The following is a 27,950-nucleotide window of genomic DNA, read 5'->3' as shown; positions in this document are numbered from 1 at the left end:
AATCATTAAATTTTATTGATGTGGAATGAAAAAAGCATTAGTGAAATAACGCTTATACGAGTAATACTCTTACATTTCTTTACTATTTTATTTAAAGAATTTAAAAAGCTTAAAAGTAACAGTCTTAATATATTGTAAATTAAAAAAAAAATGTCCATAAGACATAAAAAGAAAGAAAATATATTTGGAATTATTAAATGGAAACCAAAAACTTTATCTCATTGTATTTTACCAATTTCTATAATTAATTGGATAACAGGATTTAATATATTGGAATATCCCTTGGGAAAGCCTCAACCAATATTTACGTTTGTTTACACTTTCTTATTTGCTTTATTTTATTGGTCCTTTAAATTCTTAAGTATTTCAGAAATAAACTTTACTAACTTAACCACGTTTGCCCAAGATGTATACACGTATATTTTTTATATGAATAACACTATTGCAGCTATTTCTATTTTAATCAACTGGTGTTTTTACAAGGTACGTTTTAAAAATTCAACATATGTATTTTTTGGTATATAGGTATACCAAAAAATGTGTATCATAAAATATTGGTACTATACAAATAATTTCATTAAAATACATTATTTAAGAAGTATAAAAGGACACTTGAACAATTGGAACTAGTTGATGTTGCCTTAGAATTTATTGGTTCTTCAAAGAAATATCAGAAAATGTTCAAAATTTGTCTTTTCGAAGTAATTATATGGATTGTTACAATTTTTGTTCTTTTAATAAATGACATAGAAACGTTAATAAGAACAAACGATTGGGGCACATGTTTAATAATATTGGGCTATTTTCAAGTTCCACTTCATTGTAATTCAATTACTGACTTTACATTCACTTCAATGATCAAGTACGCTCAAAAGATGATAATAAGTACCTATATATTTAATTTTGTCCTTGTCAATCTTTATATCAATAAAATTTTTCTTGAATTTATATTTTAATTTTTATAAAATATTTTTTCTATATAATTAATTCCATTTATTAAATAACATATTTTATTTGTTCTAAATCACATCAGATGTATAGGAGTGAGATTTAAAGACATAAATTTAGTTTTAGAAAAAATTTTAATAAAGTATGAAAAACCAAAACCAATCAGTGAATTTTATCAAAAATCTAGAAAATTAAAAATATTAGTTAAGCCAGCAGCATCAAATATAATAATCGACAATCAACAGCAAAAACAATTGTTTTCAATAATAAGGTAAACAAAATTACACATGGGCAATTCCACGTCAGTCGGCCTTTTAAATTCGATTAAATGGGTCAGAATTTAAGTTGAATCAACTTTCAATAAATTCAATATAATAATATATAATAACGTTAATATGAATTATAAAATTTTATTTCAGGCAACTTCATTTGGAAATATCAAAATTATCCAGGAAAATAAACGAAATTTACCAAATTCAAATTATAATAGGAATGGGTGCACTTTTCTCAAATGTAATTTCTCTATTATATCAATTATATATAACTATTTTCTTCTCCAACAACTCTTTGCAATTTAAACTACGATCATTAATTGGTACCTCATTATGGTGTACTGTATTGGGATACAGAATTTTTAATATTAATTCCACTTGCGGAAATGTTAGTAAAGAGGTAAAATTTTCAATAAATTATTCAGAAAAGATTTTAATAAATTACCTATGTTTAAAAATGTGTGACATAATGTTAAAATTTTCTAGTTATTTAGAGTAAGTCCGGGGGAGTAGGCCATAGTTTTTTTTAAAGGCCTGTAAAAATAAGAAGAAAGTGATTTATGTATTAACTTTTATTGCTAATTAAACATTGAACATTTAACTTACAAAAAATAATACACTGAGAAAACTGTTTGGTATCATCTACTGAAGTTTGGTTCTCCAAACCAAATTTTTTATTTGATATATGTGCAACTAATCCGTTTGGTTCGGGCTACTAAATTTTTTCGTTGAATCATTTTGTTCGGTCTACCAAATTTTTTGTTTTGCACAACTAACTTATTGTTTTTAAGCAAACAAAAAATTTAGTTAAATGAAAAAAATTTTGTTCTTTTCTCAACCAAATTATTTTTTGGCTCACACTTATATTTTTTATTTTTCACTTAATTTTATCACTTTTGTTATCCTCTTTTATTACCCTATGTCTACTTAAATTAATTTCTATTGCGGAAAAACCTAACACTGCAAATCAAGAACGCTGACCACTACACTAAGAATCCTAGTGACAATGTGAGTGTAAATTATTTTCATAAAGTATACAGGCTGGAGAAAAACTTCCGTTCTTTTAACAAGCTTTATTCTCTCTGTTCGATATGCATCACTACACACACTTTTTTACCGAATTTCTGAAACACATAAAAATCCCGAAAACACTTGAATAAAACTGGACGACACGAAGAGCGAAGCATGGTTAACGTGTGACATATTTACGAGAACAGCGCATGCGCAATTGAGCATTCAGACGGTTTGGTTTGGAGAACCAAATTATTCAGTTAACAGACGCAAAAGCTTGAACGAAATTTTTGGTACAGCCAACTAAATTTCTCGATTGATTGCTTCTTTCGTTACTGTTATGTCAAATAAATTTTTCTAATCTTAACTGAAATTGCTCTACCAAATTATTTTGTTAACATTATATTATTATTTTTCTCAGTGTAGAAATGAGAAATTTTTTAAATGCAAACAATCTTAAAATTAATATTTCTTAAAAAACGCGTTTGGCCATCTCTCCCGGAATGTACGGGGGAGATGGCCATAAGCGTACGGGAGAGATGCCCAATACTTTAAAATCAATTTTTAGCTTTTCGGTTTAACAAAATTTTTAATTTAAAGGGATTAAAGTCTTTTTTTCTTGTTCTGACTACATTTCGAAAATTTATGATGAAATTCAGTGCAATTTTCATAAGCGCTGTATGTCTGTTTGTCTCACCGACACAACAAGGCTACAAGGAATTTTTTTGAGATATCAGAGTGGTTTCCAATTTATTTTTGTGTCCTGAACACGATTCCGGGTTCTGAAATTGCGTATCACGTCTGGATTTTGAGTAAAGTGGGGGTAAAGTCTCCAAAAACCGTGTTTTTGAGTGTTTTTAGAATTTTTTTTTCCTTAACCTGACGTGATAGAGACTTTTATATAGGCTTAAATTAAAACTCATATCTTACACTTTAAGACACATAGGTATGCGCAAGATAAAAGAAATTGAAATTTTGAAAAAAATTAGGTTCAAGTCACTTAAAAAAATTTTTGGGGTCATTACCCCTATTTTATCAAAATTTCAAAATTTTTTTTATTATGCGCATATGGGTTTTAAAATGTACGTTTTAAACTTCAATTTAAGCCTAGATAGAAGTTTCTAGCACCTCAGGTTAAGGAGAAAAAAATACTGAAAACACTCAAAAACATGGTTTTTGAAGATTTTACCCCCACTTTACTTAATATCCTGACTTCATACGCAATTTTAGAACCCGGGATCGTGTTCAGCACACAAAAATACATTGAAAACCACTCTGATATATATATAAAAAAGTCTTATTTTGTAGACCTGTGTTATGATTGTTTATAAACGTTTTTAAGATTTAATTACACAATATTACAATATTAATATTAAATTAATTTCACAATGTTAATACACTGAAAGTTCTATACTTTACACTTGTCAGATCGATACTTGAATATGCCTCTATTATTTGGTCACCAATGTATGTTTTTAATATTAATAGAATTGAACGTGTTCAGAATCGATTTCTTAGATTTGCTGCAAGACAACTTAATTTACCATTTAATAGTCATTCCCATGAATATAATAAGTTGCGTGATGTTTTGAATATTCCATTGGTATTGTCAAGATTTCTTTATTCTGATTTGGTTTTTTTATTTAAAGTTTTGAATGGCTTTTTTCAATGTCCTCCTCTTTTATCTGTAATTAATTAGGCCATTCCAACAAGAAATACTAGAAACTATTTGCCGTTTCGAGTGACTTTTCATAGAACTAATTATGGAAATAATGAATTAATTAATAGAATTAGTAGAGAGGTTAATACAGTTTCTGATCAAGTTAACTTTTTTGATATAAATTTACAAAGATTCACCTCAGCATTGCGTAGATTAGTGTTTAGCATAGAAAGTATTGAGCCAACCTAGTTGTTAGTTACTGTATTTTTAAGTATAATTGTAATCTTTTCTTATAAATACTACTGTATGAAAGGGCATGTCCCGTTTATTTGATAAATAAATAAATAAATATTGATTTTATTTGATCATATTTAAATTTGAAAATCTTTGTTGAAGTGTCTTGTTGTGATATATGTTATAAAAAATGTCATTTGCCACAGAATTAATGTTATTTAGCGGACACACGAATCTCATGGGTGCCAATAACTTAAACATTATGGCCATCTCACCTCGAAAAAACATGGCCATCTCTCCTAATATCAGGAGACAAATTGACACAACTGAAATTTAAATAAATAAATAAAATTTTTGAATAAATATAAATTTATGACAAAGCTTGGGTCATGTACTTTACAAAAAAACATGAAATTCAAAATTATTCTTTAAAATAACATAACACCAGTGAGAAACGTAAACTCATCACTTTTTTCCGAACTAGTCAAAACAACAAATCAGATTTTTACTTACATTTTCAATATTTTTTGTGAAGTTTTTTCTTTTAATTGTGTTTTGCCACAAAACAAAGCGAACTAATCTTTAATAAGCGATACCTAGCAGCAAATTCTATAAAATATTTGAATTGGCCATCTCTCCCGCATGGCCAACTCGCCCCCGGACTTACCCTAATTCAATTGAAAAAATATGTTGTATCACTATAAAAATTAGGCTACAATGTGTTTTAACACATTTTTTTTTGCAGTGAAGTGCTTATTTTTAGAAAACAATTTTGAAATAAACAATTCTTTATTTTATAAATAAATTTTTTAAATTATACTGAAAATAAGTATTATTTATATAATTTATATGGATTTAGTTTATTAGTTGAAAAATTGATTGACTCTTTACCAATAAATTATGTTTATATATTCTCAATATGTATTTATTTTCAATGCAGTCATGTAAAACGAGTGAAATTTTGTGTGAACTAAAAAATGCAAATAATGATAGAGAATTCAATGATGAGGTAAAAACATATAATTTTAAATCAATTTTTCAAGAAAAATTTGTAAATTAATATTATATTGTATTTGTAAATATTTTTTTGATAGATTGAACAATTTTCTCTGCAATTGTTTCAACATCCATTGATTTTCTCTCCATGTGGATTAGTTACTTTGAATTATTCATTTATCAGAAATGTAAGTATTTATATATGTAAATTTTAAACGAGTGTGTCATTTCATGTCATTTTATTAAAAATTCTTAATTTTTACTAGTTTATAGGTACAGTGACAACCTACCTTGTTATATTAATACAAATGAGTCCGGAACTACATAAAAAGAAATAAAATCGTTTTTTGTACTACAACATAGGGTCAAAGCTGAAAATCAATGTTACCTCCGAAATGTACGTTGTTTTTCAAATCTTTTTAAACGAAATGTATTTTTTTATTTAGCTGAAAATTTTTTTTTTACGAAATTATAAGTGTTATAACTTTTTGACTAAAATCAAAATATTTTTTTGTCTTTTTGAACCTGAAGGAGTTTTCACTCCTCTTTAAAAATTCAATAGAAACATTCAAAAATATTCAAAAATAACAAAATGACAACCATTTCACTAAAAATCTTTTAATTTAAATTACTTAAACACCCCACTTACTTTCTTTTAAAATTTTTTTTGTCTTTATATAGTAAAAAATATTTTCCATAAAAATTTAACTTGTGCCCGATACTGAAAGAAGAAAAAAATTTTTTATTTATTTTTTGAGAAAAAGAAAATTTTTCTTCCAAACAATAAATTTTTTTTCTCTTCTACCAGGTTGGGTACAAGTTAAATTTTTTAGGACTATGAAGATAATTAACAAAAAAAAATTGCAACGAAAAAGAAGATGGGCTTTTTGAGTAATTTAAATTCAAAAATTTTTAGTGAAATGGTTGCCATTTTGTTATTTTTGAATATTTTTTAATTTTTTTGTCGGATTTTTAAAGAGAAATGAAAGCTCTTTCAGGTTCAAAAAGAAAAAATAAAATATTTTGATTGGTCAAAAAGTTATAACACTTAGGGTCAGTTGGTGTAAATGGGGACAGTCAGTTTCATGCGTTTAAAGCTTATATAAATTTTTTTCTACTGCATAAAATTAATCCTGGGAATGTATAAATAACTTAAAAAAAATAAACCCGCAAATATTACCTTTTAAAGGAAGAAACTTATCTAATTTGAGAAAAATAATGATTTTGTCCCCATTTACCCCAACTGACCCTAAAATATATATTTTCTTAATTTTAAAATAAACGATGATTCTGACTTGAAAAATTAAATTTGTTATAACTTTGTAAAGAAAATTTTTTCAGCGGAATAAAAAAAAACAACATTTCGTCAATAAAGCTTTGAAATAAAAAAATTTTGGAGAAAAAATTGATTTTCAACTCCGACTAACTATTTTTTCCCGTGTTTGAATTCTTTCCATTATAATTATATATCATTCAAACTATAAATCAAGTTGTAAACCTCTATAGCCATTGTATATGTATATATACATAATTATAATATATGTTTGTCATTATCCTTAACATTTAGGAATAAAAAATTGGACAGCTATTAACTAAGACAACTTAATTATTCCTTGCAAACATGATATTATGAGGTGCTAAATAAAATTCGATGTTTCTTTATGTGTATCCTTATAATTTATTAACTACTATGTATCTATTCACACAAGTAAATTACTCCTTCTGCGCGTGTCAAAAAAGGTTTGTCATTGTGTATCGAAAAACTAAATATTATTTTAGTATATTAGAAATAGAATAAAGAGTGTACATCATGCGACCAATTGAGAAAAGTATATTCAAAATGGTGAAAGTGCAACCACAAAATATTCGAAATGCAATTTTTCCAATTATCATTTTAAATTGGTTGACAGGATTCAGTATAATAGAATATCCTATAAATAAATCACGACCAATATTATCATTTATTTACGTTTCTCTTTGTCTTCTTATCTATATATCTGCATATTTTAAAGATTTTCATAGTAATTACAAAGACAACAATCAAATAAGAAAGGATATTTTTTTGTATCTTAAACTTTACAGTTCAATTATTTCATCGTGTTGCATGATTATTGGCTGGTACAATTATAAGGTATGTACATATTTATTGCATTAGATTTAAAAAAAAAAGTTTAATTCGAAAGATTTTATTTACGCTGTTAATTTTAAATTTCATTGAATCAATCAAAATTTAGATTAAAAGTTTTAATCAACAACTTGATTAATTGAAGCAAACTATTTTATATACCTATGCTATTTAAATCTGAATTAGTAAAAATTTTAACTAACTTGAATTAGTGTCTCATTTTTTGCTTTCGAATTAGTTCACTAAAAAAAAAACTAGTAGGGTTTACTACTTTTTAACTACTCTGAGTAGTACAATAGGTCCTCAACTGAATTTAAACGGTTCTATTAACTATATAAAAATAGTTAAACCAATTAAAAATGTAATTGGTATAATGACATTTTATGATTGTATTAACTCAATTTAAAAATGTTAAAACAACTCAAGATGTAAGTAGTAGATTTTACTACTTAAAGTGGTTCAATAGGCTTTAAGAACATTTTTTTGGTACTTATTTTATGCCCTAACGATTATGTACCTAACAGAGAAAATTTCTAACCGACGGGAATTGAACCCTCGACCCTAACGCTCGCTATCCGATACCTTAGCCGACTAACCACGCACGCTCGCTACGACAGTCTGCAAACTACTCGAAGACTACTTTCTGCTTGTTTAATTTGTAATTTAACTATTTAAAGTAGTCATTTTTACTACTTTTATCAGTTGCTACAACTATCCTTTTTAAGTTTTGACTTGTAAATTTTTCATCTTTTAATTATATTATAAGTTGTTTAATTGCATAGTGCAGTAAAATCTACTACTTAAAGTGATAGTTTTAATTGCAAAGGATTTTTTAATTCTACGACATAAATATTCTTAAAGCCTATTGAACCACTGTAAGTAGTAAAAGCTACTACTGAAAGTAGTAGTTTTAATTGGAAACGATTTCTAAATTTTACTTCAAAAACGTTTTTCAAGCTTATTGAATTAATTAAAATAGTAAAAAATTACTACTTAAAGTAGTAGTTTTAATCACAAAGGATTTGTTAATTCTACAACAAAAATGTTCTTAAAGCCTATTGTACCACTTTGAGTAGTAAAATCTACCACTTACAGTAGTAGTTTTAACTGGAAACGATTTGTAAATTCTACATCAAAAATCTTCTTTAAGTTTATCGAATTAATTAAAATAGTAAAAATCTACTACTTAAAGTAGTAGTTTTAATTACAGACGACTTGTTAATTCTACAACAAGAAATTTATTGAATCATAGAAATTAATAAAAAATTTACTACTCAAAAAGCAGTTATCTTAATTAAAGAAAATAATTCCTTTTACTACATTTCATATAACTGGTGAATAGTAGTTGGATTTACTACTCTTGAAATTTTGAGTTGACTACAATTCCACTTGTTTTTACTACCTTAAGAAAGTTAATTTTACTACCGACCTGTAGTTGTACTTTAACTACATATTTACGTAAAATCAACTATTACTTATTAACTTCTTAAAAATAGTTACATTAACTACATGTACATGATTAGATTAACTAAAAAAGTAGTTATTTTAACTACTTTCTAGTCAACTTTCCAATTGTAGTTGAATTTCTCGGCAACATTTTTTTCAGTGTTCAATTTTACTAATTCAAAAGGAAAAAATAAGTCACTAAAGTTAAAATGTTTATACTAATTTAAATTTAGAGAGTGGATATCCAGGTGGAAAAGTTCCACCTTTGGTAGTAACTACCGGCACCGCTACCTGTACAGTCACTACCAGTAGCGAATACCGGTACTTTTTCCGGGAATCGCAACTAAAATTTGTTGTAATTCCCGGAAAAATTACCGGTAGTAACTACCGGTAGTGACTGTACAGGTAGCGGTACCGTTAGTCACTACCGGAAACGGTAAGAATGAAATAATAATTTTTTGACACATTTTTTTCAAAATATATAAGGCATGGAAGATTATTCAGCAGAGAATAATAATGATGGATGAGAATTTTATAAAGTTGGGTATTCTTCCCAAATATCGCAAAATTTTTATAAATTTATTGTGGCAAATAATTTTATGGATCACTCTGGTTTTTACACTAATTGTGTTTAGCTTTTACGCTTTATTGCAAATATTAGGTTGGGCTGAAGTGACACAACTCGTTCTCACTTTGCATTATCCAATTCATATCAATGCTGTTGTTGATTTCACATTTACTGCAATAATTAGGTGAGTATATGGTACTCTATAAATTTTAATTAGTGAGAATTCGTACACTAATTTGGATTAGTGAAAATTTCTTCTAATTTAAATTAGTGAACGAATTCTCATTAATTCGAATTTAGAGAATACCTTATAAATGTTAAAAAAAAAGTTTTTCTATTTCATTTTTCAATTTCAAATTGGAATAATTTTATAAACTAGGTTTGTTAGTATTTTGACTCTGGTTTTAACCTCAAACCCAGCGGCGTCTTGAACTAGAAATTTACCTAATTTTGAGGTTATGTCAAAATAAGTGAATATAACGTCAAAATTCAAGGTATGATTTCAAGTTCATATATCAAGAATTTAAAATCAATAAACATAACCTTAAAATTATGTCAAAACTCAGAGCTAAAATACGAACATAACCTCAAAAATTCAAGATTAAGAGGGATTGCAAGATTAAAACTTGCAGCAAACTTGCAGGAAGTTTGTCGTGCAAGATGTGCAAGATTGCATTGCAAACATGTAGCAAGTTTGGTGCAAGCAACAAAATGTTCTCTTGTAGCAAGGTAGCTTCCATTTACAACTGCGCATCGTATTAAGTTTTGCAAACTTGCAGCAAGCTTGCGCCAACGTTGCCCTGCAAGCTTGCCACAAGAGGACATTTTGTTGCTTGCACCAAACTTGCTACATGTTTGCACTGCAATCTTGCACATCTTGCACGGCAAGCTTCTTGCAAGTTTTCGTGCTGATTGGGTATACACAACAAAATTTCTTCTAAGTTCAAAGTTGTGTTTTCGTAAAAATTAAAAAAAAAACAAACTTTTTTTTATCACAGGTGTTTAGGAATGAGATTTAATGGCATTAATTCACTTCTTTGGAAAACGGTGATGAAAGCTCGTAAAGAACAAAATACTATAAGTTTTCAAGCGGCATTAAAAGAAATTAAAGAAAAAAAGAGAATAAAATTTTGCATTTTTAAGTAAGTATAATAATATGATTCCGTATTATTTTAAAAGGATGACATAAATTTTTAGATTTTATGTTCTTTTTTCACGGGAGAAAATGTTTATTATTTATTTTTATAAATTCACCCATTTCTTGCAGGAGTCTTCACAAAGAATTGACTGACATTTCGTTTGAAGTTAATCGAATTTATGAGATACAAATACTAATTTTAATAGCAACTTTTTTTGCTGTTATGACAGGATTTTATTACATTTCATTTGCAGGACTATTTTTCAAAAATGTAGATGTTCATAATCATTGGACTTCTAAAATTAGCGGATTATTGTGGTGTATTTCCTATACCTACAGATTTTATAACATTACTGTGACATGCGCAAAAGTTAGTTGCGAGGTGATTAAACAATGTTCCATCTTTTTAATTATTAGAAAATATTTTTTTATCAATTTGTGCATATTAAATTAAAAATTTTAATATTGTTTTTTAATGTATAGGCGAAAAAAACAAAAGAAATTCTTCTAGAACTAATAAATGTAACAGATGATGAAGAATTAAAATTTGAGGTAAGAAAACATAGCATAATGTTCAAAAATTAGCATTTTTCTAACAGCTATAATTAAAATGTATTTTTTTAGCAGTTTAAATAATTTATATGAAGAAAATTGAAAAATAATTATTTCTACATTTTTTTTAAATTACAGATTGAACAATTTTCCTTGCAAATAACTCAATGCCCTTTAGTTTTTTCTGCCTTTGGAATTTTTAATTTAGATTATAGCTTTGTTGAAAAGGTACGAATTTAAATTACAACTACCGTTATTTGTACACTGTAAAAAAATTAGGGAGTTAACGTTACTGGGAGTTAAAAATCAACTCAAAAAGGGAGTTAATAATTAAATTAACTCCTTGAAACCAACTCCCTAGACATAAAATTAACTCGTAAAGCATTAACTCCCTTCGCTTTAACTCCAAAAGGGTGGGACTTTTATAGCATCCCCTTCAACTCCTTTTTTTTACAGTGTATAATAAAACATTTCACAATCAACAATATTACAAATGTTATAAATGATTTTTTTTACAGTTTATAGGACAAGTATTGATGTATACTGTTATATTGATACAATTCAGTCCAGATGTACAAAATTTACTTTAAAAGAATAAAGATACCATCATTATTGTAAATAATTTTGATAAATAAAAAATAATATATTTGATTCAAGAAAAATTATTCTATCATTTCAAAATCATACAAATAATATTAATAATAATAATAATTCATTTTTTAAATACAGGAATTTTAATATTTCTTCAAAAAAATGCAATCAAAGAAGAAAAAATTTTAATTTGTACAATATTTTACTAAATGAAATTAAATTAATTAAATCCATTTTACATCCAGAACAATATATTTGAATCAAAGCTAAATAAATTTTATTTGGCACAAACAAAATTTTTATTTGAAGTCAATAAATATTTATTTAGCCCTGAGAATAATACTTTTTTTCCTGGGTGTACCGATATAATAAAAGAAAATGTGTAACTAATATATTCATATTGAAAAGGACAAATCAGGAACAATAATGTCAATCATCAATATCAGACTTATTGTGCGTATAACGTCAATTTACATACAGAATTAATAGATAAAATGCATTACTGATAATTTATTCATACATGATTACACTTAACAACACAGATAATTATGAAACTTAATAAAATAATTTACAAGACAATAAATTATTCAGTTATTACCATCATTATAATGATAAACATCCATCATTATTTGGAAGGGAATGTTAGTTGAACATTATTGGTTGGAGAGCAACTTTGTAAGATAGTGTTAAACAGTTTTAACGAAAAGAAATATTTCACTAACTAAATATTTGTTAAAAGAAAGAGATAAAAAAAGATAAGGTAAGAAAATTTTTTAAATTTATTGTAATAATTCTTAAATTTTTAATTTAAAAAAAAAATTAATTTTACATGGAGATGGAAAACTATTACCCGTGACAGCTAATTTGATGCGGCTAATATATGGGAATAGCAAATTATTAGCTGTATAAGCTAAAAATAAATTGCTAATCTTTATAATAGCAATCGATTTAGCTGTTGGTGCTAATTTATTTTCTCCATGTATTGTAAGCTCGAACTATAGACTGTATTAATTAAATTAAAAGTATAAATTATGTAAATTTACTTTTTCTTTCGAAAATTAAAATGAAAACATTTCACATAAGTGATTGTTCAATAAAAAAAAAAATTCATAAATTCTCATTACATAAATAAAAGGTTTATAACCTATATATTTCATTTTATACTAAGTTATAAGAAATACAATTCTTTTTTTTCTCAGTGCTATTTGTTTTTAAAGTGGTTAAAAGATAAAATTTTTTGTGCAACACCTTAAAGAAAAGCATTACTTTTCATGCTTGTAAAGTAGGCGCAAAACATTACTTTGATGCACGAGTGCAGAAAAGTACTTTGAAGGATGCCTACAAGTATGTATGCTGACGGCATCGAGCGTTATGATTTTTTTTTGTAGAACTTTGACTTTTGCTCGCTATTGGTAGTTGAATTAGTGTACAAAACTAAATTTATATAGAAATTATTACATATTTTATGAATTTAACAAATATTTTTTATTATAAATATAAACATTAATTGTAGCTTGTTATTCAATTAATAAAAAGCATTTTCTCTAAATTAATGTTGCACAAAGTTCTGTGTGCACCACGTACGAAAGAACATTTTCCGACTTCGTGCAAATTGCTGCCCTCGCTTCGCTTGCACGCAGCAAATTTTGAAATTTTTGGAAAACAGCTTCTTTCGGTACTTGGAGCACAATATACTATTAAAAATTTGTATACCAAATGTATTTTTTTAATTAGGGTCAGTTGGGGTAAATGGGGACAAAATTCCCTAATTTGGTAATTTAAACAATTAAACATTCGAGGGAAAAAACGTTCGGTTAAATGAAATCGGAATAACGATCGGGTACCAAAAAAAGTGCGTTGTTACAGTGAAACGTAAACAAACCGAAAATATAAGCAATAACACAGACCCACAAAAAAAAAGTGTCATGTACTTTTGACCGGAATACCCTAACCCTATGTATTTTGACGCGCTGAACACGAATCCGAAGTCCGTTTTGCTCCATCACGTCAGGATTTTTTTTCTAACCTCAAAAAACATGTCGGATTTTGAGAAGTAGGCGATTTTTTTAAAAATTGATTTATTAACTTCAAACTTGGTATCTGGGGGTTTTTTGTGTCGATGATTACGAATCTGAAGTTAGATTTTCAAAATCCCAAAATGGCGGATCCAATATGGCTGACGAATTTTGAAAAAATTTTAAGATTTACTTCAAACTTGGTATCTAGGGGTTTTTTGGGTCGCTGATTACGAATCTGATGTCAGATTTCCGAAATTCGATACGCCTGATTCAATATTAAGGAATTATTTTTAAAAAATTGTCAGATTATTACGAAATTTGGTATCTACAGGTTTTCTAAGTTGCTGACAAGTAACACTAGGGAAGTGCCATACGCCGATTTTTCTGAAACTTGGCAGTTTTGTAGTTTTTTTGAAAACAATTTGACACGTATGTTTTGTTTTTCCCCAAAAGCTGATTTATGAGGGGGGAACTACCCCTTGAATTTTTTTTTAGTAGGGGGACATTATTTTACGAAATTTTTTAAAAATTAATGTGCAATAGTGTATCTGGGGGTTTTTTGGGTCGCTGATTACGAATCAAAAACTTCTCAAAAAACCCCCAGATACACTATTGCACATTAATTTTTAAAAAATTTCGTAAAATAATGTCCCCCTACCAAAAAAAAATTCAAGGGGTAATTCCCCCCCCCAAATTGTTTTCAAAAAACTACAAAACTGCCAAGTTTCAAAAAATCGGCCTATGGCACTTCCCTAGTGTTACTTGTCAACAACTTAGAAAACCTGTAGATACCAAATTTCGTAATAATCTGACAATTTTTTAAAAATAATTCCTTAATATTGAATCAGGCATATCGAATTTCGGAAATCTGACATCAGATTCGTAATCAGCGACCCAAAAAACCCCTAGATACCAAGTTTGAAGTTAATACATCAATTTTTTAAAAAATCGCCTACTTCTCAAAATCCGACAAGTTTTTTGAGGTTAGAAAAAAATGCTGACGTGATGGAGCAAAACGGACTTCGGATTCGTGTTCAGCGCGTCAAAATACATAGGGTTAGGGTATTCCGGTCAAAAGTACATGACACTTTTTTTTTGTGGGGCTGTGTTATTGACTAATTTGTGGTAGCCTTCTTTTTAATCAAAAGTAAAAATTTTTCTTTCCCTATATGTGAAAATGAAAAATTGATATATTAAACTACAGAATGACACCTTATTTGACTAATAATACTAATAAATAAGTATAACTTATTTTTAGACATAGAATTTTTTGTATCAAAAATTAATTCAAAATTGAAAAGTAGGGTAAATGCACTAATTAAGGCGCGATTCGAGTCAAAACCCCTTTGAAATAGAAAATTCGACATTTCTATTGTATAAAGTCAATTTAAGACTTATTAAACTAAAAGCTTATGTTATTTAGATATTAAAAAAAAATTTAACTTTATAAAAATCGATTATTTAAACGAATATGAGAAATTAAAATTAATAGCGTAATTTTCTATTACGGCGCGTTTGTTCGGTGTATCGATTACGGTGACCAAAATTACGTGTATTTTAAAGATACTTTAATAATAGTTATTTTTTATGAACGCGCTGTAATTGATGCACTTACCCTAGTACTTTCAAAAGAGTCCGACATATTGATAGTTCACAAAATAAAATATTTATACAAATAGATAATATAATTTTTAATGTAATATTTATATAATATTCAAGATATGTATCTCACGCAAGCACATATAAAAGTTTTACCTATAAAAAAAACAAGCAAGCAGAACAAAAGCACGAATGCTCTCAAGAATATAATGTGACAATCACTATACGCAACATTTTATTTTTGAAGTTCATTATAAAAAGAAATTTAATGTAGGTACCCAAATGTACCCAAAATTGATACTTTTCTTTTCAAAAATTTTTACAAAAATTTTTTTCCCCCGAAACAATTGTTTCGACATTAATATTTTTCACTGTGATTTAAAATTAGAGACGAAGAACAACTTTCAAACAGAGAATATCTACAAAAGTAACAGGTATGATTTACTTTCATTTAAAAATTGCATGTCAAAAAAGTCACTAATAATAATCATTAATAAAAAAAATACATAATCTGAATATAGAATGAAACAATATACGAAAAAAACAAAAAGCATTCAGGATGTTGTACAACCATTACAATTTCTAAGCTGGAGTTTGGGTAGCGGAATCATTGAAATTCCAATAGGACGTCCAAATTTTACAATAACTATTCTCTATTCATTAATTATTTTAACGATTTATGCTGTAACTTTGTATTATACAATAATTAACGAACATACTATGTACTTCAACAAATTCAAGAATACAGGGATATTTCTGCTTAACATGACAACAATCGGAAATGCATTTTTGGCTATAATTTCAATAATTTTATCTTGGAGACGAAGAACGGTATTTATAATTATATGCGTCATTATATATATTTCATTTAAAGTCGTTGAAGTCTATTTTTATAAAAATCTTATAATTCGTAATAATAATTTTTGATATCCGTATATTTTATTTTTCTAAAATCCGGTACTTATCAGTTTTTCCAATATAGCTTTGAAACTAAAGATTTTTTTAAAAAAATGACCAGCAGGAAAGTTAAAGCTGACTAAATTCTTGATAATTTGCAAAAAAAAAACAATGTAATAGCTCTAATATAAAGAAATATCTTTTTTATGACCTACACAACAATAAGCGTAGAAGAAAATTAAAATTTTATTTTTAAATATTTGAGAAATTCAACTATTGACAGAAGTTTTAACAGAAATTAAATTACTTTTTGAAAAAATCAAAATTTTACCAAAAATTTGAATAGCAAATATTGGAAAAGCAACGACTTTAGGTGAAATATAATGGATTTATCCATATATAGTTTTAACTTGAATATCCAATAAATATAGAAAGAAAAAATTTTAAACTAAATTCACTCATTCTATACTCTTAAAATTTAAAAATGTTTAACAAAAGGGATTAAAAAAATGCATTCAACAAATTGGAAAGGTGGATGAACATCTACAAAAGATTGGAATACCAAAGGACTATGATAAAACGATGAAACGAGAAATTTTAAACATGAGCCTAATTTTTATCACAGTTATTATTGTAATGATTATAAATTCATTCGCCGTAGCAGATGTAAAAACTGAAACCTATATTAGAGTTTCAATAATAATATCGGTTCATTATCCACTGGTTCTAATTTTTGTGGCAGACACTATATTTTTAGTTTTATTAAGGTAACAATATTAAATCTATTTTTATGCTACTCGATATATAATTAAAACACAAATCTACAAGGTTTTTTTTTGTGATATCAAAGTGGTTTCCAATATATTTTTGTGTGCTGAAAACGATCCCGAGTTCCAAAATTGAGTATCACGTCAGGATTTTGAGTAAAGTGAGGGTAAACTCTCCAAAAACCGTATTTTTGAGGGTTTTCAGTATTTTTTTTCTCTTTAACCTGACGTACCTAATAGAGAATTCTACATATGCTTAAATTAAAGTTTTGATCGTACACTTTAAGACTCATATGCGCAAGATAAAAAAAAATTTGGAATTTTGAAAAAAAAATAGGTTCAAGACACCCAAAAAGTTTATTGGGGTCATTACCATAATATTTTTTTTATCTTGCACATATGAGTCTTAAAGTGTACGTTTTAAGCTTTAATTTAAGGGTAGGTTCTAGTAAGGCAGCACTATCTATAACGAAACTAAAATTTCGTAAAATTTTCCACAGTATTTACTTGAAAACAAGACAATAAAATGCTTTTTCCTTTAGGATAATTGATTATTGTCAAGAAATACACCAGCTAAAACTTTTTTTGAATTAAAATAATGAAAAAAAATTAATGAGGATAAATTAAATATGAGCATATTCTTTTACGAATACTTTTAATATATTTTCTCGGAAATAAGAAAAAAGAATGCAATTTTCAATTAGAAAACTATTAAACACTAAAAAATACACCAACTAAGATTAACTAAGAATCACAAAAATAACAACAAAAACTTTTTTTTTAACATAACATATCGACACTATTTTACTGATTTTGACAGCCATTTGACAGTGATATATTTTTTTTTTGTTAGCAACAGCGCTAATCTCCTCCTGTTGGCAGAATCGCGAAACGTTTTATGACATATATTACCTACCAAATGGCTGTAAAAATCAGTAAAATAGTTTTGATGTGTTATGTTAAAAAAAAGATTTTGTTGTTATTTTCGTAATTGGTAAATCTTAGCTGGTGTATTCTTTAGTGTTTATTATTTCTCCAAATGGAAATTGCATTGTTTTTTGTTATTTCCGAGAAAATATATTAAAAGTTTTCGTAAAAAAAATATATGTTTTATATTTAATTTATATAATTTTTTGTCATTATTTTAATTGAAAAAAAGTTTTAGCTGGTGTATTTCTTGACAATAACCTTCACCGGACTGGATACTTTTTATATACACGGTTGACAAGATCCCACCCAGGGTGGGCCAAATGTTTTCTTCTTTGTATATTGCAATAAAAACTTAGAATCATTCAGTTTTTTTCCAAAATTGTTATATGTTACTAAATAATATATTTTATTAATGTTTTGTTGATTTTTTATTTGTTTAAACAATTTATTATTAATAATTTATAACTTTTTCAAATATACATACGACAGTAGAAGAATTTTATAAATTTGTTACCTTTTCTTCGTAGTTATTAATTCAAAGGTTATAAATAAAATAAAATATATAATTCAATTTGCAACAACTATTATTATAAATTGTTTAAACAAATAATTGTTGCTATTTATTAACATTCTTCATAATATTCCTAGAAAATTGCAATTTTTTTCTAATTTTGCAACTTAACAAGCTCAACATAATAAACATGAAGATTTTATATGAATTTAGTATTCAAACGATTGTTTAAACAATTTATTGTTGTTATTTATTAACTTTCTTGTAGTGTACCTAGAAAGATGCAGTTTTTTCCTAATTTTGCAATTTATCAAACCGAATATAATATAGCCAGACAGATTTGACATAAATTTACTAATTTAACAATTGTTTAAACAATTGTTGAATTTACAATTTTACATCAAATCTATCTTTTATTATATTCGGCTTGATGAGTTGCAAAATTAGAAAAAAACGGCAACTTTCCAGGTGCCGTAAAAAAAAGTTAGTAAAGAACAACAATAATTGTTTAAACAATTGTTGAATTAATAATTTTACATCAAATCTATCTTTTATTATATTCCGCTTGATAAATTGCAAAATTAGAAAAAACTGCATCTTTGTAGGTGCAGAACAAAAAAAGTTAATAAATAATAACAATAAATTGTTTAAACAAATGAAAAATGCAATATAATATTTTTTATATCTATTATTTGACATCATAAAACACTCACAGTGAAAAGTCTGCATGATTTCAAGTCTTTTTGTAAAATAGAATTAAAAAAAATATCTGAATCATCCCGGTTATCTCCGTACATACATTGATAAAAGTTATAAATAATCAAGAAGAAATTTTTTTTAAAAATTTGTTTTTACATTTTTTGAAAGTTCTTAAGATTTTGTTCAGTGACTTAAAATCGCGATTCAATTAAGGCAAAACTTTAGAAGATATGGCAATTTCAATTTGTCTGGCCCACCCTGGGTGGGCATCTTGTCAAGCGAAGGATAATCAATTATCCTAAAGGAAAAAGCATTTTATTGTCTTGTTTTCAAGTAAATACTGTGGAAAATTTTACGAAATTTTAGTTTCGATATAGGTGGTGCTACCTTACTAGAGCCTATATATAAATGACTACCACGTCAAGTTAAAAAGAAAAAAAATACGAAAACCTTCAAACACACATTTTTTGGGATCTTTACCCCAATTTTTTTATCTTGCGCATATTTTATGGATCTTATAGTGTATGATTTAAGGTTAAATTTAGGCCTATATAGAAGTTTCTATCCCCACAGGTTGAGGAGAAAAAAATACTTAAAACCCTATTAGGGTCAGTCGGGGTAAATCCGAACGGGGGGTAAATCCGAACGCTAATTATTTCAGCTTAATTAAAATTTTTAAAAATAAGTTCGATATAAGAATTTTTACCTCAGATCCTCTTGAAGAGATTCTAAGTATTATCCCATTTTTTGTTTGTTAATTAGCAACAGCATAAACAAAGATAACAAGTATTGCAAAAAAGATTGAAAATCAAAGATGACACTCTTTCAGTATTTTGTCTCGTATTTCAAGAAAAAGAACACAGAAAAAACTTGGACTCATTTTTGTTGCAACTCATTTTCTTTTGGGTATCGAAATGAGTATTGGACAAACTTCATGTTATTCAAAATGATATTGGCTGGAATTTCAGATTTCTAAGTTGGCATCATAAGCAGAGTAATTTTGTATTTCAATTATTGTTTCTAATATTTCAACAACACCAGAAAGATTATTTTGACCAGTACGAATATTTAGAAGTTTTTAAATAAAAATTATTTATTATTATTTACGTAGATAATAATTAATTTCATAAGTTTTTAAATTTACCGCTATTATTTAAGTTGGCAGTACCGTTCCTGTTGTCAAAACACATGTTTTCATTTTTCTAACCTAAAAACATATTTCCTTTATTATTTTATTACGCGATTACAAGCAATTTTTAATCAAATATATTAAGTCTAGCGTGTTATTTACTTCTTTGTAATTATTATATTTCATGTTTTTGTGCAAAATTATTCGTTATTTCACAATATTTTTCCATTTTTCTTTTTCTCAAAATGAAACTTGCCTGTTTCATTTTGATACTTTTACCTTAGAACTCGAAATGAGAAAACCAGTTTCATTTTTGTTGCGAATCAAATTGAGTATAGAATCTATACTCAATTTGAATTCAGGTTTTTTCTGTGAAGCTAAAAATTCATTTTATTATTTATAATTGTTTGTTATGAATACTAGAACAGAAACTATATTTGATTTTTGCCTTCTGTAAAATTTTATTAATAATATCAGACCGTTCGTATTTACCCAAGAAAATTGGAAAACTGGGGTAAATCCGAACGGTATTTTTAATAATTTTTTTTTACATCAAAGCCACACAAAATTGTTTTTATTTGATTACACTATTATTTTAACATTATAAAAGTACATAGAAAAAAGTTTTTCTTTCTATACGTATCCTCGTTAGTAATTAATAAGCAGAAACTTAATCTCTGTTCTCTCGAAGGAGTGTTTCAATTTTTTTGCCAAATGGTTTGTTGAAAAAACTTTTTCAGGATCTTAATAAAATTTGGTATTCTACGGTTTTTGGGGTCGCTAATTACCAATTTGAAGTCAGTTTTTCAAAATTCAAAATGGCGGACGAGAATTAAAAAATTCATTGGATTCCCTCGAAAATTGTTACTCGGGGGGTTTCAGGGTTAGCAAATTTGATCATTTTTAAAAATAAGTTTTAGGAAAGTACGCCATTTTGAATTCAAAAAATTTGACTTTTATTTTTGTATTTACATTCAATCACTCCAAAATACTTTCTGTAGCAAGTTTTGCAAAAATCCGTTATGATTTGATAAAGTTATTGAAGGTTTTAATTGTGTAATGCATTTTAATTTTTAACCTGTTTGATTTTTGTATTTATATATGATGCATTATTACATAATAGGTTTATTATCGTATTTTTTTTGAGTTTTTATATAAGTTTAACAATTGCAATACTTTAAATTTATTTTCCCTAAGATTTTTCTGAAATACAGTGGCGTTCGTATTTACCCCCATATTTTAGGAAAGTTGCAAAGTATCGAGGTAAATACGAACGCTAAGTTTCGTGCGATTGTAATTTATCAAAAAATTTTTCTACCCCATAAAATTGTTCTATGGAAGTAAAGTAACAACTTCATGCACCAGAATACCGGAAGTATTTTTTTTTTAAAGAAAAAACTTATGTTATTGTTGAAACTTACTAAAAGCGTTCGGATTTACCCCAGTTGACCCTACCTTAAAAACACGATTTTTGGGGTCTTTACCCCCACTTTATTTCAAAATTTCAAATTTTTTTATCTTGTGTATATGGGTTTTAAAGTGTACGATTTAAGATTTAATTTAAAGAAATGTCCAGCACGTCGGGTTAAGAAGAAAAAAAATACTGAAAATCCTCAAAAATACGGATTTTGGAGAGTTTATCCCCACTTTACTAAAAATCTTGACGTGAAACGCAATTTTGCAACCCAGGATTGTGTTCAGCACACGAAAATACATTGGAAACCACTCCGACATCAAAAAAAAAATTTCTTTTGTAGAACTGTGTAATTACCCAGATAGCAATCGTGCGTCGCACGTCAGGCATTTTACGTGCGGGGCACGCAGTGATGGCTGTAATGCATGCATTTCGCCTGCACTTAATAATTATGTGTGAGGGCTAGTTCAGTGCAAGCAAAATGCCTATCATTTCGCTGACATTTACATGCGTGTAACAAAACACTTAGAAAATTTTCGTGAATTTTTGAACTTGAAAATTTTTTGTCGAAAAATGAACTTAAAAACTTTTATTAGTCTAAACTTTCGTTATTTCGACAAAAAATTTTTTATGTACAAAATTTGTCATTTTTTCAAAAAATGTCAAAGTCCACAAAAATTGACAAAATTTTTCTAATTCTAATTTTCTAGGTTTAAAGTGTCATTACTGTGAAAATTTTTCTAAGCTTTTGGTAATTTTTTAACGTTAAAATTATTAAAATAGGGAATCATAATTTAAAAAAAAAATAAATATATTATTATACAAAATTATTTAATAATAAAATATTCTTGTAAAATTGAATTTTAAAAAATTAGTTACCAACTATAAGTTTAAATTAGAAAATTGTTTCTTAAATCTGACTTGTAAATTTTTTGAGCAAAATTATATTTGAAACCATTGTACAAAGAATTTTTTTTATTTGCTAAATGTAAAATAATATTTGAGTTACATTTTATTTAAAATTTGTCCATGTTGCTCTTAGGGGCGGTGGAACGGGTCTCAGTGGAGTGTTGAGCTCCCCTCGCCCTGTTTACAATTCCCCCCCCCCTCCCAACCAATTTAAATTTTCTCATGATTTTGATTTTTTATACAAGTTAGGATTAATAAAAGGATGATATTTAATCTTTATTAGGTTAATATTTTTAGGCCCACATAACATTTTGTAATTACTGTTCGATTGTCGAGTGTTGAATTCAACATATAAAAACATATATGGGCATATCTCTAGAACTTTTAAACTTTATGTTATCGCTCATTATGATACCTTAAGAATTTTTTAAATAATTTTTCAATACCATAATTTGACCAATTATAGGGCTTTTTAAATGTATCATGCGGTATATAATTTTTTTCATTATGTAGGAAATGACGAACGTAAGTTAAAGTGGTGAAATCGACAGTTTCTAGTGTGTGATATTGACTGGTTTTTTTAGTTTATAGACTGTAACTTTTTTAACGAAACATTGTGTGTCTTGTGGCTTGCAATAGGAGTCGGTGGGAGTGTAAAGAACTAAAAAATCCATGAAACAATGATGTGCCTCAAATTGAATAAAAACTATGTAGCTTCAAACTTGCGAGACAACTTTTTCAAAATTTCTACAAGTTAGCAGTTAAACTGATATAACTTTTTTAACGAAGGTTTTTGAGTAACGGCACAACGGGATTATATTATCTACCTAATAAGCAGTAATTTGAACCCATACAGGAATGTGTGCCTCCTTTACACAAAGAATGCAATGACTTCAAACATTAAATTTTAAAACGTAACTCAAATCAAAATACCACATATTTGAAAAGCACATGTTGAATTTTGCTTCTAAATGCTCCCAACTCATTGTAATCTCTTCTCATGCATTATAAAAGTATACAGAAAAATAGTTAACCTTTGCACACTTCATTAAAACTGTATAATTAATAATGAATATAAACCTAAACTGTCCGACGCATAGTTTGTGAAGAAAAGTAAGTATTAACTAATAGATGTGTTTAAATCTGGCTGATATTTCTCACTCGAAGGTTTTTGGGGTCGCTGCGACTACTAATCTGAATTTTAAATTTTCCAAAATTCAAAATGGCGAATCCAATATGGCGGACGACTTTTTAAAAAAGTGATCCCATTGGCCTCAAATTTGTTACTTGGGGGTTTTTGATGTCGCTGATTATGAATCTGAACTTTGTTTTTCCAAATTCAAAATGGCGGATCCAATATGGCGGATGACTTTTAAAAAAATTGATCCAATTGGCCTGAAATTCGTTACTCGGGGGTTTTTTGCGTCGCTGACTACGAATCTGAACTTAGTTTTACAAAATTCATAATGGCGGATTCAATATGGCGGATGACTTTTTACAAAATTGATCCCATTGGCCTAAAATTTGTTACTCGGGGGTTTATGGGGTCGCTGATTACGAATCTGAACTTAATTTTTCAAAATTCAAAATGGTGGATCCAAAATTGCAAACAAAATTTTTTAAAAAATTTTTAAAAAAATAATTTTAAAAAATTCAAAAATTGTTATAAACTACATTTACTTATGACTTAATAAACAATAGGCCATAAAATTTTTGAAACTGTAGCATTAAATCATTTTAAAGGTGGTAGCGACCCAAAAAACCCCCGAGTAACAAATTTCAGACAAATTCGATCAATTTTTTTAAAAGTCGTCCGCCATATTGGATCCGCCATTTTGAATTTTAAAAAACTAACGTCGCATTTGTAATCAGCGACCAAAAAAATCCGCGAGTTACAAATTCCAGTCAGTTTTAAACACATGTAGAGATTTTGGGCAGGTTTTTTGCAATAAGGCCCACTGTGATGCCTAACAATGTGTAAAAATGAGTTACGCAAATTTTTTTATAGTATTTGATCAATACTGAAGACAATAAAATTTGTTTCACGAATGTGCCCTGAAAAAAAAATTAATTTTTCTAATATCTCAAAGTTTAAAAGTTCTAGAGATATGCCCATATGTGCCATTCCAGGAGTTTTTTAGCACTTTTCGGAGTAACCTTTCCAAATTAAATGAAACATTTTTTTAATAATATTTATTAATATAAAGGTCCAAAAAAATCACTTTTTAAGTAAAAACAATTGTTTATTTAAAAAATACAACAATAAATAATGCAAAAAATTCACTTTTTTCCTGCAACTCCAAATAAATTGGTTTAAAGATCAAAATTTTCCTTATTTTTCAAGCTTTAATACCGCACAAGAAACATAGAGTCCGAGAAAATATTCAACTCACAATTTTTTAAACAATGTTTGTTTACTTTTTTGTATTTTATTTACTGTGAAACGTCTGCTAAAGCTGCGCGCGACGTTTGGAAGTTGTCGCTTTTCTTATTGAGCAGAAGCTCATTACACTAGCGTAGTAAAAAACATGTTGTGTGAAAAGTGAGGTTTTTCATCCTTCAAAAATGTTTTTTATGATTTTTTACTGCAAAGTAGATAATTAAAAACCATTCAATGTGATAACCAGAAATTTTTTGCGGGTTAATCATCACGCGTGCGAGCGAAATGTTAGGCATTGTGCGCGCATTTTGCTATCTGGGTAGTAGTTGTTTAATTGTGAAGAATTTTTAAAAACAAAATTTGCACAGGTCCATGAGAAGAAAATTTGTAAGCCTAAATGCTTTATTAAGAGGCATGTCATCAGCAACTTCTATGTCCCCTCAATATATGAAGTTGATTTACCAAAAAACTGATCTTATAAATGCTAATGGAAATAATAAGAAAACTAATGATGACTCGCACTTAATGAAAGAGGCAAAGTAAGTATTAAATTCAAAACGCGAGAACTAAAAAAATTATATTCAACCCTTATTTTTTCGAATAAAAAATCGAAAATAATTTAAATTTTTAATGTGTGACCCGATAGCGGATCTAAAATATTATTTTCTTTATATTAAGACAGGTTCATTTGGAGTTAATAAAAATTTCCAAAAATATCAATGAAACATTTGGCTTGCAAATACTTTTGTCTATGGGACTTTCTTTAATTTTTATAACCGGACTGTTATATCTTTCTTATCTGATTATGTATCAAAAAAATTTGACAGAGTCAGATAGAATTTATGGATTAATTTCTTCGTGTTGTTGGTTATTCCTTTATACAATGAAAATTTTATCTATCAATCACATTTGCGATAGGACAAGTGCAGAGGTATTGTTTTGATTTTACCTCGGATTTTACTTTACATGATTGTAAACTGAACAAACGGCTAAAGTGTATTTAGTTTAATTTAGTCCAATAATTAATTATAAATTTTTTTTTATTATTATTATTTTATTCTTTATATAAAGACAGATCAATAAATTTTGTATGAAATAATATTTAGGCACTTCAAACAGGAAACGTAATATGTGAATTACACGAGCCAATGACAAATAATAAATTTCGTTCAGAGGTAATATTTAAAAATTTTCGTTTAGTATTTTTAATAATCAAAAAAAATATAATAATGTAAAGAAATTAAAATTTATTGCAGATTCGAGAATTCGTTCTGCAAATAATTCATAATCAATTAAAATTCACAGCAAACGATTATGTGGCTATGGACTATTCATTCATTCAAGGAGTAAGTAATTGGAAAATTAAATATAGAGAAAATATTCTGAAAAATATGATTTGTTTTCTAGGTTGTGGGATCGATAACAACATATTTGGTGATTTTAATTCAATTGAGCAGCGACATAGAACATGAAGGCTCTACATTAAAGTTAAATTCAACAAACGTAAATACTTAATTTTTATCAAAAATTTTGATAAATTCGTCAATAAATATATTTAAAAAAATAAACCTTATAAAATAAATGTTTACTTGCACTTTCACTGCGGAAACTTTTGTCATATATTACACAATAGACGAATCTTAATGTACATGTTAAGGTAATTAATAAAGTAAATAATAAATTTATGTTACAAATTTGTGTTCATTAAAATTTTCGAATATGATTTTTAATTAATCTTTTTTTCCAATTAAAATTTTTTTAAAGGAAGATAAAAGTAGTTCCAGATTTTTTATGGAAGGTCCATGTAATATATTAATATATTTTCATTTTTTCATATTTACTCAAAATGTTTTTTTTGTTTTAATGATATAGCCAAAAAAAAAATTTCGCAGAAATATATTAAAATTGAAAATTCATAACTTTATACGTACAAAACTTTTTAATAATAGCTTAAAATAGAATAAAAATTTAAATATAAAAAATATTAAAAATTTACTCATCATACCTTTGAATTGCAGCTGCATCCCTAAAAAGATTTTCAGCCAATTACATCTTTGGGTCTTCTTCAACACTGAATTGGGTTACATTGACACTGATCATTGGCTCTTTACACATTGGAGGCGTCACACCGTGAAATTCAGTAATTACCATGCTTAATCACCAATCTCCCTCCTGGACAAAAATTTTATTCAATAACGCATCAATAAGGTGTAAATAATGGATACACATATAAAATATAATTCATTTTTTAGCATGAATGTGAAACAATATTGTAAATATAACGTTTAATATTTGTGACGATAAAAAATTCTAAAGACAAGCATAGAAAGCATATCAAATATTAGAAACAATGAGACATTTTTTTTAATGCATTAAGGAGGTACCCCTTCTGCATTGCGAGTCAAAACAATGTCCATTTAAGTTTTTATTTGAATCACGTAGTACTAATGCAACGCTTGGCAACACTGTATTTGTTTCTCCCCCGTTTAACTTCGTGTCGACTGCAAATGTTTTAATTATGTCAGAATTAAATTTATTAGCTGAAAATTCTGTGAAAACATCAAAATGGTTTGTTTTTCTTATTTCACCTAACAGTTCATTTTTTTAAGACATCAATAAATTTTGCGGTTCTTGTTAACATTTTTTAAATTTTGTTTTATTAAATTTTTTAATTTATCATTTATTATTTGCAAATTTATTTAATATGTTTAATTAGTAATTAATGTATAATAAAATTACTAATTAATTACTAATTAATTTTAGACATGCTTTAAAATTTTTAATGATTTTATTATTAAAATAATTGTTATTGATAAAAGTAAACTTTTTCTCAAAATTTTCTATTGAAAATTCTATTGTACTTGTATTATTATATTAAATTTATAAATAAGAAATGTAATTAAATTATTTTTGACAAAAATTGTTATTAAAAATATGATATGTAGTATTAGATACGATCTGTTACTTTCGAAATTTCAAATTTCGCGCTTCTTGCTTACCCTAACCTTTAAGAAGCAACGTTGCCAAGCGTTGTGCTTAGTAACTGCTGATTAATAAAAAAGGGTGTTCTTTTATAAAGAATAATTAATTTTGAGTCTCACAGGTAAGGTATGATCATTTTTTTTGAAATTATCTAATCATTGGTTGTTTAACTTT

The 27,950-nt window shown here is 27.1% G+C and overlaps 2 protein-coding genes across 2 annotated transcripts in view; one reads left to right on the top strand and one right to left on the bottom strand.

Moving 5' to 3' along the window:
* The window catches only part of LOC127290219 (pickpocket protein 11-like), a 57,651-nt gene extending 30,724 nt beyond the window's left edge, over nucleotides 1–26,927 (bottom strand). Inside the window, exon 1 of the mRNA XM_051318665.1 lies at nucleotides 26,800–26,927. The gene's annotated coding sequence lies outside the window, so the exon portion shown is untranslated. The remainder of the gene's footprint in view (nucleotides 1–26,799) is intronic.
* On the top strand, nucleotides 19–26,958 carry LOC127290218 (uncharacterized). Its single transcript, XM_051318664.1, has 16 exons — nucleotides 19–60; nucleotides 172–483; nucleotides 597–862; nucleotides 1,034–1,219; nucleotides 1,368–1,620; nucleotides 5,066–5,134; nucleotides 5,220–5,313; nucleotides 15,433–15,592; nucleotides 15,680–15,989; nucleotides 16,554–16,822; nucleotides 25,163–25,333; nucleotides 25,473–25,725; nucleotides 25,901–25,969; nucleotides 26,051–26,140; nucleotides 26,202–26,297; nucleotides 26,813–26,958. The coding sequence occupies exons 1-16, from the start codon at nucleotides 19–21 to the stop codon at nucleotides 26,822–26,824; spliced, it is 2,652 nt and encodes an 883-aa protein (XP_051174621.1). The 3' UTR covers nucleotides 26,825–26,958.
* Nucleotides 26,959–27,950: the final 992 nt, after the last annotated feature.

The sequence above is a fragment of the Leptopilina boulardi genome, unplaced genomic scaffold (genome assembly GCF_019393585.1).
Source record: "Leptopilina boulardi isolate dan_hultmark-lab unplaced genomic scaffold, ZJU_Lbou_2.1 LbouV2_58, whole genome shotgun sequence".
Lineage (NCBI taxonomy): Eukaryota > Metazoa > Arthropoda > Insecta > Hymenoptera > Figitidae > Leptopilina > Leptopilina boulardi.
This window is presented reverse-complemented; position numbering and strand designations above follow the sequence as displayed.